Source organism: Cygnus olor, chromosome 3 (genome assembly GCF_009769625.2).
Source record: "Cygnus olor isolate bCygOlo1 chromosome 3, bCygOlo1.pri.v2, whole genome shotgun sequence".
Lineage (NCBI taxonomy): Eukaryota > Metazoa > Chordata > Aves > Anseriformes > Anatidae > Cygnus > Cygnus olor.
The window spans coordinates 80,237,393-80,253,797 of NC_049171.1; the positions used below are offsets into that span (position 1 = coordinate 80,237,393).

The 16,405-nt window shown below is 48.9% G+C and overlaps 1 protein-coding gene across 4 annotated transcripts in view; it reads right to left on the minus strand.

Moving 5' to 3' along the window:
• Positions 1-16,083, minus strand: part of LOC121067359 — a 35,790-nt gene extending 19,707 nt beyond the window's left edge. For 2 of the 4 annotated variants that reach the window (XR_005818255.1, XR_005818253.1), the window contains exon 1: positions 115-16,076. Coding sequence is in view for 1 of the 4 variants with exons in the window: in XM_040551753.1 (XP_040407687.1) it covers positions 15,643-15,714 (72 nt within the window). In the remaining 3 variants the exon portion in view is untranslated. Of the gene's footprint in view, positions 1-114 lie in introns of all 4 variants that reach the window. The other 2 variants (XR_005818252.1, XM_040551753.1) reach the window with 2 other exon arrangements.
• Between the last annotated feature and the right edge of the window lie 322 nt (positions 16,084-16,405).

The following is a 16,405-nucleotide window of genomic DNA, read 5'->3' on the forward strand; positions in this document are numbered from 1 at the left end:
AGTGCCACCTCCCAGCTGGGCACCGAACCTTCCCGGGCAGCATCTCACCCTGCTTTGCCCCACCAGCACAAAGCCCACCGGCTGAGCTTAACCCTCAGTGGCTCCTGGGCGTACCTGAGTCATAGACAGGGGGCAGGCGGTGCTGTGCTTCCTGATGGCCAGGCCAGCCGTTCAGGCTGGTCACAGGTCCACCCTTCCTCTCTTCTGTGAACATAAACCACACCATTCAATGGCAGGAGAGCAGCAACATTCGCTTATTTTGTTTTCACGCAGCAGTCTAGGCAGCGTGGCTTCTTCTCTCCACGGTACTGAGTTGAGGAAAGCCGTGCAGAAACTTGCATCGTGCACTCTTCCCATTTGCTTTGGAATCCAGTGTTAGGAGTTGTCCTGCTTTCCGTCAAGAAATTTAGGGGATGTTTCTTACTTGTATTATAAAATATCTAGGTCCTGTTATGCTCCAAGGGAGGGCGCTGGCACGGGAGAGAACTCAGGACTGTTCCACTGGGGCAATTCCCATCTTCCCAAGCACATCAGCAGAGATTGCAGACAAAAGCAAACATTGCAAAAATCTGTTTGAGTTAAAGCACATAAACTGCTTGAGTGGGTTTTAACCCTTTTTCTTCTTCCTAATAATGAGCTTTTTCTTTTTTTTTTTTTTTTACAAGCACGCTCCTGGAATGAGAAGCCTCATAGTTTGGGGATATGTTCACGCTGGGAACATTCACGTGACCTTTCAGATCACATTCCTCCTATTTATAAGAGTATTAGTCATCAGCTTAGAGAGCAGAACTAATACCATGTTTGTTAAATGACTAAATGTGCACTATGAATAACCAGCGGTGGGTATTTAAAACCACAGCTCTATCCAAGAGCACACAGAGAATCCACAGCTAGCACATGTTTAGACAAAGTGCAAATAATAACACTGCACGTAAAATACATCTGAAAGGCAGTTTGAAGGCAGTTCCCCCGCAGGAAACAAGGGCTAAATTCACTGAATAGATTGTTTTCCAGAGATAGCTCACCTAGTTATCCATATAGCAGAGCTGGCAACAGAGCATGACAGCTGAGGAATGAGATGTGATGGAGCACAACTCCCCTGTGCTGGAGCCTGGCCATGACGCTACGCAGAAAATGTCGGGAGCGTCCTGCTGTAAGTTTGCAACTCTGTCACTGGCAACCCCGAGGTTTAGGAGCTCTGAATAATGCCCAACTTGCTAACTAAGGTTGCTCAACTTAGCTTGAGGGAAAGCGCAGTACAAACCGTGTTCACTATTAGCCCCGACATGTTTGCAAGTCCCAGCCAATGTGAGCAAGTTTTCCACATCCCAGAACCTACCAGTGCCTGCAGCACGCTGCCACAAGCACTATCAGTTCCTGGGGCAGGAGACGTGGCACCTGCCAGGCACCCAGGGCTTCCCTGCTCTGTGTGTGCTGTGTGGGAAGCACTTTGCAGGACGAGATGAATGCAGTCAGTGCACTCGGACCACTCTGATGAAACCAAACGAGAGCAGGTATCTGCCGAGAGCACATCTGGAGGAGAGGAAGAGTGAAGGACAAAGATGTGGGAGGAATGGGAAGGTGGAAAGTATAGACAGCAGCATGAAAAATGGAGACAGACAGCAAGCTACGTGCCCTCCCTAAAGGGAACACAAGCACAATGGGGCTGTGAGAGCTCCAGGTTTCTGACAGGGGGATAAGTGGAAGTGGGAATACCGGTGCAAGGAATTTAGGAAGACTCTGAAGAACGATGTGCTGGAACACGAAGAACTGCAGGACCGGAGTTCCCACCTGCTCCTCAGTTTAGTGCTAATGTCCAGTGATGCACTGCCACGCTGCACGGGATGGCATTGTGAGGACACCGGGACACCCGGGCGCACCACGCTTCTGGCCAAACCTTCCTGGGGCGAGGACAGACATTACCAGCAAGAGGCACGTGGCTGCAGCCACATGGCAGCTTCAGGGAGTCGCCCCCTGCCAGCAAACCTTTGTGGTGTCAACACAGCCAGAGGGAAGAAAATGCCACGCTGCAGGCAGCGGCCGAAAGGCTTGGTGGGAGCGTGGCAGCTAAAGGTGCAAATATCGCTTCCTTATTGCAGCCTCCGCGAGCGGCCCTGCCTGTGCAACACAGAGGATGTTTTGAATGGCAGTGAATCATCTTGTAATCACGGCTGGTGTGTCCCGGCCTCGGTGTATCATCAGGCCCTCCTCTGGGTCAAGCAATCACTTGAGGGTGAATCATCGCCGCACAGGTTTCTCCTGGCGCAGGCGGGCACGGCAGTGAGCAGAGCTGCCTGCAGCCTGCATCAGCCAGGCCGACCGAACGGGCTCTCACCGTCCTGCCCGGCAGCCCGGGGGGCCCGTGGGGCCGCTGCCTGCGGTGAAGCATCACGGACGTGGCAGCACAGAGAGCCCCGCAGATGATGTGCTGGGCCGGGCACTAGGCAGGAGTCAGGCAGCAAACCACTAACCAGCAAAGTGATCACTGCTTCCTCAAAACCTGCTCGCCTGTCGCAAGGTTGGCGCTTCTCCAGGTTAGATCGGTGTCGGCAGCGAGCCGGGGACCCCCGTCACAGAATCACTGAGGCCAGGAGGGACCTGAGGAGGTCACCTGGTCCGGGACCCCACTCCAAGCCAGGCTGTGAGCGCCCCGCTACATATCCAATGTCTGAAACACCAACACTGCAGAGAAGGGAACCCCATGCAAGCCAAAGGAGCACGTCCAGGTATGGGGCCCAGCTGAAGAGAGAGCATGAAGGGAGAAAACAGCAACGCCAGGTAGTACCAGAGGGCTGCAGGACAGACAGAATAAACTGAGAGAAAGAACAGCAAAACCATCAGGGGAAGGACAGACGGCACGTTTGCTTTTTCTGCAGACAAGATGGAGGCCGGAAGGGTGGCATGCGGACACTTCTGCTTTCTCCCTGCTCGCTGCGCGTGCCGCAGGGCTCCTGCAGCACGAAGGAGCCACCTCCTGACACCAGCGAAGCCCAGGCCGCTGGACGGGACAGCCAGGCCTGGCCCCACCTCGCCTGCCCAGCCCTCGGGAGGCTGGAGGCAAGGGGTAACCCTCACTCGTGTCTGGGCCAGGTGGGGGAAGGGTTTGCCAGGTCTCACCCCCACCCTGTTGCTAATATCAAGTAATAATAGTATTTAGCACTTCCATAATTACCTTTGCACTCTGGTATCACAGGCACAGCTGAATTGGAAGTCATTAAGATCATTATAATGGGCTTCAGTGGATCCTTTCAGTTGGAGGCGTTATTTAGCCAGGCCTCATTCTCGTGGTTATATCTGAATAAGCACTATGCATTGAGGTGAGGTTCACAGATGAGACACTCCTGCATAAAGGCAGTCTCCTACTTGCAAAAGCAGAGTAATGTCATTATGCATCATGTTTCACCAGACTTCAAAATGCCGAGGAAGGTAAGTCAGGTTGTAACCGGCTCCACCTATGACTTGTAGGAGCTGCGAGGCTCTTCCCATGGACTGGCACTTGGGAAAGGTCTGCCGTGAGCTCCTACACACGGCAGTCATTTCTCAGCAGCTGCCGTTCTGGAGGCTTTCGCTGGTCAGTGCAGGTAGCCACCACAAGCAGGTGTCAGCTCAGCAGTTCTTCCCCTCTTGGTAAGGAGGAAGGAGCAGGAGGCCAGCAGCCCTGGGAGCACCTTGCACGGGGAACAGGAGAAGCGTGCTGACCCAGTGAAGGTGCTGGCAGAGAGCTGGGCTGCTGCCCTGAGCTCAGGCGGAGGGGCACACGGACACGAGGCTGTGCTGGCCTGGGTGCTGCTGGGGCCGGTGAGCAGAAATGTGGTCAGGGCCCCCTGGCGAAGAGGGACCTACTGATCCCACGTCTATTCTTGGGCATGCTTCTTTCTATGGCCTTTAAATAAGGAAGTATTAAGTGCCCCTTTAATTTTGGGCACCTCATTTCCCTGTTCAGAAATGCAAATAAAGGCACTTAACTTCTCCCATTTTTGTTTGTCGTTTATATTTCGGCTGGGAATCCCTTGGGAAAACATCAAGGGTTTCTAGGTGTTCCTGTCTTATTAATAATAAAAGTAATGTGCTGGTTTTGTCATTAGAGAAGAAGGAAATGTTAGCACACGGAACAAGCACTTGTACTGCAATTTCTTATGTTTAGAAAAAGAACAAAAAGATAATGGAGCGTAAGACTTTGACCAAGAGCAAAGGTAAAATCACGGCGGCTGACTCAGTGCAACAGAAAGGACTTAACATAGTTGGCAACATTTCAGCCTTCTCAGGAACTTGAACATGGGAATATGTTAAAAGCAGTATAACATATCCACAATACCAGCATGAAAATAAAGGTAACTGTTAGGCAAAAGCATTATTTTCAATAGTATGAAAGTATTTCTAGCACAAGCACAAACTTGGGTTTATTTGTTGGTATTCAGTTACTGTCAACATTGCAAATAAGTACAACCAACCCAGAGAATCCAGCCCTGCACCGCTGTCCCCAAACACAGAGAAAATGTCGGTTGCTCTCCTAATGTTCTTGTGACTGAACTGTTCAATCCATTCCCCAGAAACAAGTGAAAACACAAGACCCAAACAAGCTTCAGTGCAGTTTAGAAATGCAGCTGAGGCACAAAGCTGCAGCTCTACTTGAAGACAAGCTAGCTGTTACAGAAAAAATATAAAAAACATCGAAAAGCAGTGATATTTCCTGAGCTCTGGCTGTACCTACACTGTAAAGAAGTTTCCCATGCTGTTTCCTTAATTAGCACAAATATGCTGACAACCTTCTCCATGCTGAAATCAAGCCATAGGCCACTAAAAAGTTTATCTATCTGCACATCCAAATTTACCACGTGCTGAGCCGACGTGTTCCACTGCTGTAATCAGTACCCAGATTATAACATGGCTTTGTCATGCATCCAGTTGCTGAAACAGACTTTGATGTCCCAATATGAAACCTATTTGTCCTGCAGTCAGCAAATACGGAAAGTGCCAATATATACATTCGATGTTTTGCAGGTGCTGGGACTGTGTGCTGGCACTTACTGGATCATGTTGACCACCGCGTGAATTTAAAAATATGACCCAGTTGAATTAGAGAAATAACATGATCTGAAGGCCAGATTCTAATCTTATTTAATCTGAAATAAACATGAAATAACTCATTCGGCATCCAGTAATTTACTCTGGTTTCACCATGGAGTGATCAAGGCCACTGTTATCTCTTTACACAGTTTGACCTGAGTTTAGTCCTGTCAACAGGACATGTTATAATACGATCATGCGGCAGTCAAACAGAAAAGACAGCATGCCAATACGGTAAATATTGTAGTACCAGCCCTGGGGAAGAGTTTAGCAACCTTGTGACAGGTAGGGTTTAAGTGTGTGAACCCTGAGCCTCGCTCCTGAGACAATTTTTGCTTTGTTGGTAATGCAGCTGGCAGGACTAATTCCAAAAGCAATTTATGCCTGGCCAACTCATAGCTAATTCTGAGTGAAAGCTGTGACAGCTAACGCTGTTTCCTCCCGGCCAAGGCAGCCAATTTTCTGGGACTGGTTCGGTAAGGTTGCTGCCTGCTGCTTGGACAGGGCCCTGCAATGTGTGGGTGTGACCGGTCGGAGCCCTCCTCCCAGCCCCGGCTGTCCTGCAGCGGTGCTCCCCCAGCGCCCTGCACCGCGGCTTCCAGGAATCCACCTCCGTTGCTGCTGGTCTGTGGCGTCACGGCCCAGATCTTCCCAGAATCGCTTGGCACCGGCGTGGCCAGACAGCATGGCAGGTGGCCCTGCCAACAGAGCTGCTGCTTGGAAAATCTGCCCTGTGGACGTAAGCTGAGCATCTCACCATCACCCGCTGTACCTCTTTTAGCTGGATACAAGGTCACAGTTGTGACAGTAACATCAATGTGTCTTTGATGACAATGACATACATTACCCATAGTTTCTTGCCAAAAAGAAAAAGAATGCCAGAAAGTGATGCCCTGTGAGGAACAAATTAGATCTCATCCTGTATCCCTTCACCCTCAGAGAAGGGCTTTGAATGTCACTGACTTCAGAGCTGAAACTGTCACCCAGCCCACAACGAATGAAGCCAGGGTGACAGCTACATTCGTCGCCTGCCTGCTGAGGGAGCTGTTTTCTTCCCTGTTTTATTTCAGGCCATTTTATCCGTTTCAATAATTGCTCTTCAGTACCATAGAGCAGCTTTAGGACACAAACTTGATGCCGTGCTGAGCTGAAATCCGAAACTACTGGAAGCCCGGGCCTAGGCAGAGCAAGTTGCGTGATTCAGTAATGCAAACTAAGCCGAGCAGAGTTTCCTCTTCCCAACCCCATTCCTTCTCCCTGAAAGATAGTTTGCATGTTTTACCCGAATGGAAGCCCCAGCCTACACATCAAGAAAACTTGCCTACTCTGGGCTGTGCGTCAGCACGAGCCAGAGGCTGTAAGTCAGACAGCAAGCAGGCAGTCAGCTCACTCAGGAAGGCTTCCCCGAGGTTCCCCATTGTGCTAAAGCAGCAGAAAAAAAACATTCACCCCAAGACTGACATACCTTTGCCTCCCACGGAGCTCAGTACAGATCACGATTGCTCATATTTAGAGAACAGAACCCTGCAAGCCTAGTATCATTTACACTGGTTTTACATGGGTTTCTTTGCCTCCTTTGGAAATACCCCATCTTTCTTTGGTGTTGCCAAGATCAAACCTGGCTCAGTCAGCAGCTCTGAGCAAGATCTGAGTCTTTCTTCCCCGAGAAAAAGCCAAAAGCTGCTCTTCCTCTCGCTCAGTTACTTCCCACCGAAAATATAGTTTGAGAAGCTCACAACAGGAAGGCACAGGCAGCTTGGAGCCTGCAGACTATTCACTGAACACAGGCAAGCGCCACACAAACTTGCCCCACAGCCCCACTGCTGGTGGGCCTGACCAGGAGGAACCACCAACACAAGTGAAAGCTTCCACAGTCCCCTTTCTCTGGAGGGTTTTAGCCATGGCTAAACTGATGATTTAGGATGTTGAGGTCTTCCCCTCTAGAAATAACTCCATAAGCACCACTCTTGGCACGTACTGCACTGGAGCTGGCATCCTGTTTTCTAGCCCTTGCCATGGCAGCTTAAAAGAAGTTTCAGCCCGTGCCCTGTTTATAAACTCAGCTCAGAAAAACATGAGGTTTTAGTTTGCTGGCAGAAGGCCAACAGGCCTGACCTTGATCATTAGCTGTACAGGCATTACACTACAGAACTAGAGTGCTAAGACAGAAAATGCGCAAGACTGATGGCTTGAGAGCAGTCCAGGCCCATTTTTCACCCCACGGGCAATGCTGTGACCAGTGAACATACCATGACATGCTACGCAGAGAAAATATCCTTCCCTGACAGTGTGCAACCCTATGCTGTGGTACAAGCCTGGAGCAAGGATGTACAGAGAGCTTTGGAGGCAGGATTGCTCATTTATTTATCACAAAACTCAGATGAAGTTGTACGACTTATATTGCTATAGGGCAAGGAGTGGAGGCAGACAGACAGACTTTTTACATTTCCAGTAGACTTGTTTTAGCAACTGATGACATATGGGAACAGGATTCTCCAAATTTCCCTCAGCTCAAGAAAATGAACTCATATTTCCCCATGTCTCATTAGTTCTGCAGTCAGCTCCTGAACCTAGTCAGGCGCTATTTAAAGCCCCAGGCCCCATATGCCTCTCAGCTAGTTCTTTCCCTGTGCCTTGCCCCCAAAGGGAACAAGACCCTAGCTTTGGGAAATCATTTTCCATAGAAGCTGACTGAAATGTCTCTGTTCTTCCCCCAGAAATTAGGTGTGTCTAGAGCCAGGGGCTTGAATTTACCAGATCTCAAAGAAATAAGCTGCTTATGCAGGTGAAATTTGATAGAGATAGTGGAAATAAATGGCAGCTCGATATTTGAGGAGTTTCTGTATGCTGTTTCGCTTTCGTCTATTAGTCCACAGGTGCCCTACAAGCTAAAGATATTTCAGCTGACTTGTGTTTTCATGCCACCCTCACACATTTCTAAAAGCATCTCTGCAGATCACATGCCAGCAGGTACTGACTTGCTTGCACACAGCCCTCACAGTGACTGTGCCGCACACATGCTGCGCAGGTGAGCCCTGCAATGCTGCCTGTGGATGCGGAGCCATCACCCCACCCGCGTGGTCACGTTCTCCTCAGCGTAACCCCCGGTACGGCCCTACGCAACACCTGGCTGCTTTCAGATGGAAGCCTGCTCTCCCTCTCCTCCGCCCCTCTGAGCTCAGCAATCGGGAACACGGAGGAAAACTCGTGGCCACGTAAGCTCGGGATGAGCAAACAGCCAGCCCACGCTCTGTCCGGCAGCGCTGATGCCAGGTTACGCGGGGACATGGCAGCAGATCCCGCATACCGCTGCTGGGCTGCGAGCACTTCAGATCCGACTGACTCGACTCAGGAGACCGAAATATAAACAGTACTTTTCTGGGAGGAGCGGCTCGCATCCAAATACTCCCCCATCTTAGTCACAGGTTGAAATAAATAAATAAACAGAGGCCTACTAATCTCGGAGCTGGCCCGCTCGCAGCCATGTGACTGGCGTCAGCCCGCACCCTGAGGTGAAATATGGGCCCAAAGGCCGGCTCCTGGCTTCGGGCAGCCCAATGGCACAGGCGGGACGCGAGGCAGCCCCTAACGGGGCAGGCGTAAGGGAACACCCACCTGGCAGAAGGCAGAGCCCAGCTGCACGCCACCTGCTCCATCGCACTTACATCAGGGAAACACTGGTGGGGGCCAGGACACATTTAACCTAGAAATCCTCCTGTGACCACGTGGACCTGAGGTGAAGCAGAGCAGACCCGGGGCCGCTCTCCATCCCGCACAGAGCAAAGGAAGCAGGGGCCACCGCGCTGTAGGGACCGGGGGACCAGGAGGATGGAGGCGATGGCTGCTTCCTTCCTCATCCCTCGGTGGGTGCTGGGAGCCAGGAGGGAACTGTGGGGCAGCATCAGTCCAGACTTGCTCTGCTTTTTGTCCTCCTTCCCGCAGCATCTGCAGTACGGACAGCTAAGCGGACCTTGGTTCAGCACAGCACAGCACTCACTGTGCTGCCTCATGCGCTGCGAGTCTGGCCCAAGCTCCCGTGTGTGCATGAAACACAATCCCGGCATCAAATGTATTCCTCCTCTTAATCCAAGCTAGAAATGGTTCCTCAGCCTACAACCTCACTAGGCTACATTAAAACATCTAAGTATAACCAGGAATGCAGCTGAAGGAAAACTTCAGGACATTTAAGCATAGGGTGAGCAACCACGAACATATATTTTTATAAGAGCTATCCCAATGGGCTCCGAGAGCTAAGTACAGTATATCTGCCTGTTGCTAATTATATTTACTGTGGGTTTTTTTTCATGCTGAAGATGAGTCAGAAAAAGAAAAAAGTCCTTTATTGTTGTGGAAGCAGAAGGATGTCTCCTGAGGGTGTATGTAATGCACTACTGTCACGGCATGACAATGGAAAAACTGACTGCTGAGCCAACCAAACCCCCATAAATACCTAATGATATCTCTTCTGGCCCAGATTTCCTGCAAGTCGGTGCCTGAACTGCATACAGAATGACAATCAATATGAAAGGATCTCTCTTCTCAACAGAGACAGAATTTAAGAGCCCAGCTGAGCATTATGTTCCCGTTCATACAAAGAGATCCTTTCAGAAGTCTGTCACAATAACCTAAAGGTGGTGATCCAGCAAAAACACTACCAGGCCTCTCCTCACCCTCTCCTCAACGCCTCCCACCATTAACACGGAGAACTGGCTTCAACGAGCAGGCATCATTATTAATTACAGCATTGTTATGCAAACAAAGCGTGCCTAGAGATGCATCAGGTCTGCATTCACATGGGACAAGAGCAAAATCTTCTTCCTTTTTCTTCCTCTTCTTCTGGCGTGGGTAACTCCGCCGCCTCGTTTAATCGGCTTGGAAGGCAGCCGTGCCAAGCACCTGACCCAGTTATAGGTATGTGCACAGGGACAGCGAGCCCATTGTGAGAAAACAAGGCCTTAGCACATTTCTCTGGCCACCTGCCAGCCTCAGCACATTGGGCAAGTGACTCTGCCCGGCCACCGCGGTTACATCAGTCACCACCACCTCCCTGGATGTCATGGCACAGGAAGCGTCTGCCAGAAGAGAGCGAGGCAGCCACCGGGTTTTGAAACTGGCTTTCCAAAAAAACATTACAACACCCTTGCTGATTTCCAGTGGGTTTGTTCAGTTCCTCCCTTCCCGTGGAGACCACACGGATGTTGAAAGGGCATTTCACCCTGCCATCGAAAGGCGGGCTTTTGGTGCCATTTCCCAGTTTACAGCGAGGGCCAGAACCAAACTCACAAGCTGCTATTTAGGGGAAAGAAACACAGACACACTTTTATTTTTTTGCAGAGAGCAAGTATCTGTGCTGCTCCTTTCCAGCACAACCAGGAGGCAGGGCTGGAAGGCTCCTTCCCAGTGATTACAAAGCCCCTGCTGACCTCTTCCCCCTGCCGTGCTCCCCGCAGGCAGCTCAGACCGGTGTTCTCTGCCTTCCTGAGGCACCGGGTCCCAGAGGCGCAGGCTGGGACTGACAGCACCAGGGATGCGCGCGCTGCCTCAGACAAGGCTGACTGGAGCAGCGCCGCTGGCAGAGCCCACAGCCAAATTCCACCCTCGGCTATTGCCCAAATGTAAATTTAGGGCAACTCCCCTCCACAGCGGTGACCTGGGACTTGTCCTGTGGGAGGGAGCAGAGCAGAATTTGAACAAAGAGATGGTGCTTTAGGACAACCATTCAGGGCTCGGGTGTGAGCACAATCACCTTATAAGAGAGCAAAATTGGCAAATGAAAAAAAAATATTGCTCCTGGCACACGAGTACTTCCATATTGATTCAACACTTAAAAATGCACTGAAGTGCGGATGCCCTTTCTTCAAACCCTCCAGCAAATTCACTCTCTCTCTTGGCATTCTCTCTCTCTCCTCACTCCTCAGCTAGTTTACCCTGATGGCAACAGCTCCTACCTACATCAGCTTCTCAACTGCTGGACCCCGCTGGTCTCTGTGCTGCCTCCTCTCGTTCCCTTTTCTGCTTCACCTCCTATTTAAAGTGCTTCTAGAGGAGGAGCTGAAACTTCTCCCCTTCCAAAACAACTGCTCTGCAACATAATACACCACAGGCCTGATTATCCTAGCGAAAGTAGGGAGAAATCCTTGCTGAGGTCTTGGTCTGGGAGGGGACACACAGTCATGCCTCACGCTGCTCACCTGCCCCTGGCCCTGCCTGCCCTGGGGCAGGAGCCCCTGCAGGACTGCAAGCTGGCCAAGTCGGGGTAGCTGTTCTCAAGTCAGAGGCTCCGCAACGATTATTTGGCTTCAACATATCATATGACTTTGTTCTTCGAGTTACATTTTAACTGAGAAAGTTTAACAAGTATGACTTATGGGCTTCTAAAATTGGCAGCAGAAAAATGAGCTGAGGAAGTCATGGAAAAAAACCACAAGCGAAGCCATTCCATGTTATGCACAATTTCTGGGCTCTTTTTCCAATCTTCTGTTTTTTTGGACGGTGGAAAATATTTTCCAGCTACACAGGCCTGGCCTCACTGAGTACGTATTTATGCCAAGTTTATAAAAAGCAGCTGCAGACAGGGTTGAATGAAAGGATTACACTGCTGTCTGTCTTCCAGAAGGTGCTTCAGTTCACACCCTGTCCCACAGAGTGAGGCTCGTTTCTCAAATCTCCACGAATTTACGTAAAGAGGGACGAAATTTGAGCCTTGCAATAAGAACAAGTATGGCTGTGCATGTGAATGGGCATGGGTGTATGCATATCTACCTACCTAGCTAGCAGTGGTTCCTAGCTGCTGCTGATTTGGGCTTTCACTGCTAGAAGTTTACCACTGTTCCTCAGACCTCTTTGCACCCTGCAGCCCAGTCCATCTTCCATGAATACAGTGATGGGGAGAGGCCCTCCAGGCTCAGGACCCTGGTTTCGGTGTACAGCTGCCGCCTGCTTCACGTATACCTGCTCTCAAGCTGCTCCCGCTGAAATTCAGGCTTCACCAACCTCACGTACACCGAGGCTGCCAGGTTTTGAGTCCAAGAGGGATCACTGTAATCATGCAGCCTGACCTCCTCCACAGCACACTGCCACAGAATTTCAATCTGGAGCCTGCACAGCGGAGGCATAACCTTAATTTTCAGCCGTGTCTTGTCAGAGCCTTGGCCTGATACACCAGTCAGCAGAGGAGAGTTACAAATAATTATTCACTCTCCTAAGCAGAATAGCTCCAGGGAAGGGGGGGGGGGCTGCAGGGAGGACAAACACTGAAAGTAAATGGATATAAAAAAGGTAAGGTAGGTGATAAACTGCAGATCATATATTACAGATCCGTACCCTGCTGTTTTTGCAGTCGAGTATCTTAGAAAAACAGTACTGAGAACGACAGTGTTACATCAGGAATATCGGTCAAGACAATATTTCCTGGCAATTGTTTGAGAAATGCTTTTCTCACAGCTAATTGCTCCCAAGAGGCTGTGTTTTCTCTGTTTTTAGAAGGCGAGCGATTAAGAAAGAAGGTTTTTAAACCTCTGCACCCTGCTGTGGGACAAAGAACTAAGGGGGAAAAAAAGGCAAAAAGAAAGAAAAGAAAGAGGCACAACAGCTGTAATGTTCTATGACATGATTTTGTTCTGTTCTCTTGCCGGGGTGGTGGGTGCAATCATCAGTTTGGCAGAGATAAATACAGAAAAAGCAAGAATTTTACAGGGACAGGGAGTCCCAGCTCCGAGAGTACCACATTGCCATCTAGCGGCACAGGCTCTGGCAAGCCCGAATACCTGGGGCTCTGCAAGCTTCCACAGCTCTCCTCCCCTGAGCCTGTGTGCGCAGCAGGCACCTATGTGAAAATGGGGCCGAGTTTCCTTTCAGCGTTTTACAGCCGAGCTTGACAACTGCAAAACTGCTTGGTCTATAAAATGTAGGTGTAGGAAGGCAAGGCGAAAAGGGAAAAATGCCCCCAAAAGGAAGTTTAAGACCAACTTGGCTTTGCTGTGAAAAGCTGGTGTTTACACCAAGGCCTGCAGATTCACGTTGCCCATTGCTGCCACACACAGAGCTACAGCAGCCTCATCACGTTCTCTGATTGTCGTATGGATGTCTGCAGCAAGACAACGGGTTGGCAGGAACTACCTTGTTCCAAGGTGACGGGCACGAATCTAGAGCTGATGCCTTATACCCAACCGCATCGGACCAAATACCTCAGTACCACGTGCTCTGACGCTAGCCCCTACATTTTAACTCCATTAAGTGCCTCGCTGATGACACATTTCCTTTTTATTCTGAAAAGAACACAAATGTTAGCCTTTCAACACTGAAAAAAGAAAAGCCGAAATACAAAGTCCCTCAAAGAGCAAAAGAAAGGCACTCAACCTTTGGAGGACACCCAGCAAAGGACAGCAAATTGATTATTTTGTGTGACCTTCACGTGGCAAGTTGAAAAGAAAAAGCAGCTTGGTCCATGTGAATTCTGATGTTCACTGAGAGATGTGAAGCTGGAAAGTTCTGGCCACAGCAGAACCCTGCTTATCTAGGAAGCAAAACCGGTCCTAGTGCCTGAACTCTACCAGAAGAGACCATCATTTTGGGAAGCAATGGAAGAAGCCTTGCATCAGGAATCCAAGACCGCCCACAGAACTCTGCCTTTTGGCAAAGTGCTTTCTGCTCTTGCACTTCCCACTGGAAATATATGACCGCTATCGCACCTTAAATGAGATGAAAGGTGATTAGCAGAAGATTGCATTTGGCCCTGGCGCAAGGAATGGTATGTCTAGCTAATCATTAGCTCCGTGTCTTTGGTCCCTGGATCCTGTGAGGCTTCCCAGGAGCACAGCTGTTCTGTTTATGCCCTAAATAGCCATATTAATGAAGGTGATATTCTGTGATAGTAGCAAAAATAACCTTCTTTGCGAAGAAAGGAAAATGCAATTAAGTTCCCCAAAACAAATATAATGCATGCTGCTCCAGTAAATCAGTCTTATAGCAGCCCTTCCTCAAAAGCCCAGAGGGAGAACCTATAGGAATACTTTGATGACTACGAATGCTACAACGACCTATGAATACTTTGTAGAGTATTTACAAAGTCCCTCCTGAATCAATCAACAGCAGAGGTTGTGTTGTCACCCCCTGAGATCAAGCATGCAAGATCTGGAACATAACCAGAAGTTGGGGAGGCAGAATTTGAACAGTAAACAGAATTTGAACAGTAAAGGTGAGGTCATGAAGGAAGCTGAGCCTGAGCCACTGCTGGTTGTGAGACTGCAATCCATTTTCTTAAAACTTTTATTTAAAATCAGGGAGACACCTGCTTTTATCGAAAACATGCTGCCCAAGGTAGGAGACATTGACTAGGAAAAGATCTACAGCATGACGACAGATATTACCAGGCCTGCTGGAAGCTTCTGAGGGCAGCCCAGCATTCTCTCCTCTGAGACTTGGCAGAGTCTCATAACAAACACCATTCTGGAAACAACCAAAAAGGAAGGGAGGGATTCTACACAGAAGTCAGTTGTTTTCTCTGCTTCGCATTTTACGACAAAAAGCATGGGAAGAATACTGCCCTAGTATCAATAAATTCCATCCTAGGGCATCTGTGTGCTCTAGAAAACCAATTTAAATTGTCAGCACTTACTTCCATGGTCGCCCAGAGAAGCCAAGGTACTGAAGTGCTTAGTCCAAGCTCTCACTAAGAACCAAACAGCCCGTTGGTTCGTGAAGGTGGCAGGTCACACCAGCCTGATATCCAACCTGCGCGTAGCACACAGCCAGCTCCTTTCAGGCATATATTTCTGTCCTTCCCAGGTACCATCTCAAAAGCAGAAAAAGGAGGATACAGCCATCCTGGTCAACAGATAACACCTGCTCTAACCATGAGGCCTTTGAGTGCCAGAAGTAAGTTTTAAGAAGGCCGCTCTATTTTTAAGGATGGGTCAGCTGGCCAAGATTGGGCTACAACTTTCTCACAGTAAGTACCTCTCCAGTTTTCAAACATTTCATCAGGTCCTCACGCATTTTCAGTTTTGTGATCCAACATATAAGATGGACGTTGGCTCACTGCACTGCTTTCTGATCTGTTTGCTTTATTTATGTTTGCTTAATACCTATGTCCCAGCTTTCCTTTTTGCATGATGGGGTCGCCAAATTTAAGACACTATGGCATAGACTGATTAGAAGCTTTTGACAACACAGTCACAGTTCCTTTTGAAGTTGCTACCAAACAGCTAGCCAAATTTTTTGAAAGATTGCTGCTTACATTTGCAATGCAGAAGCTGCTTACGAATTGCAGGAATGCCAGCAGAATAATTAAGCCAGTGCTGACAGTCCGTGTTACTTTATTGCAGTTTGAGGGGGGTTGTGCTTCAGATCTTTTCAGCCATAAAGAGTGTCTAATCCTTTGGTGTTTCAGTAGGTTTCATTATTTACAAGCAGGTCTACAGTTGGCTGAGGTCTGATTTTTCCTACTTTTACTCAACCAGTCTAAAAATAATGTGATGTAGAAAAGGAGCAAGTTTTAGAGCTTTGTACAGAATTCAGACCAACAAAACACCCACCCAATAACTACCAAACCAATCAGACTATCCTAAACCTTACCTGATCCCTCCATGTGTCACTGTCCCAAAGTCCTGATCTTGATTGCTTAGGTTTCCATGAGGAAGGGACCATGCAGGGTAAGTTACAGGATCAGGACGGCAGACTGTGAGCTTGCAGAAGCACAGACTTCATCTTGGCAGATTCTTCAGAGTGCCACACACATCTCTGCTGATACAGAAGTAATAATAATATTTTCATGCTAAGAATTCTGCCAGTGCTAACGGCCAGTAGATGACATCCATACAGAGAAGTTAAAAAGGACCCTTGGTCTTGTCAGATAACTTCTAACATAAGCCAAGGGGGCTGATGTTAAAGCTCAGGACTTTAGATGGAGAGATAAAAGCACACGAAATGTAAAACAAATAGCAACCCCTCACGGTTATGCAAATTCAGCCGAGTGTCACAGCAAACGCCCAAACTGGAGGAACTTGATAAACGTGGGGGCTGCAACCTGGGGACAGACGGGGCTTCTCTTCTTTATATATGCAAAAGCTTCCATGTCCTTAACTCTAGGAGCTGGGAGTCTTCACTGCAGTAACTTACAGGACCGGGCGGTTACATAACGTCAGGTCAATGCATGGCAAAAGTAAATTTCCATCAAAACCAAACATCGTTCCCACCGATAACGAGACACTGCTATGAATCGATTAGGCATGTACTGTCAGTTAGAAACACCACAGGAGACTTTCTCAAAGAACGTGCTTGCTCAGGAATCCCTTTTCTCCATTTCTCCGTTTAATTAGTCATTGCATTATAATTAACA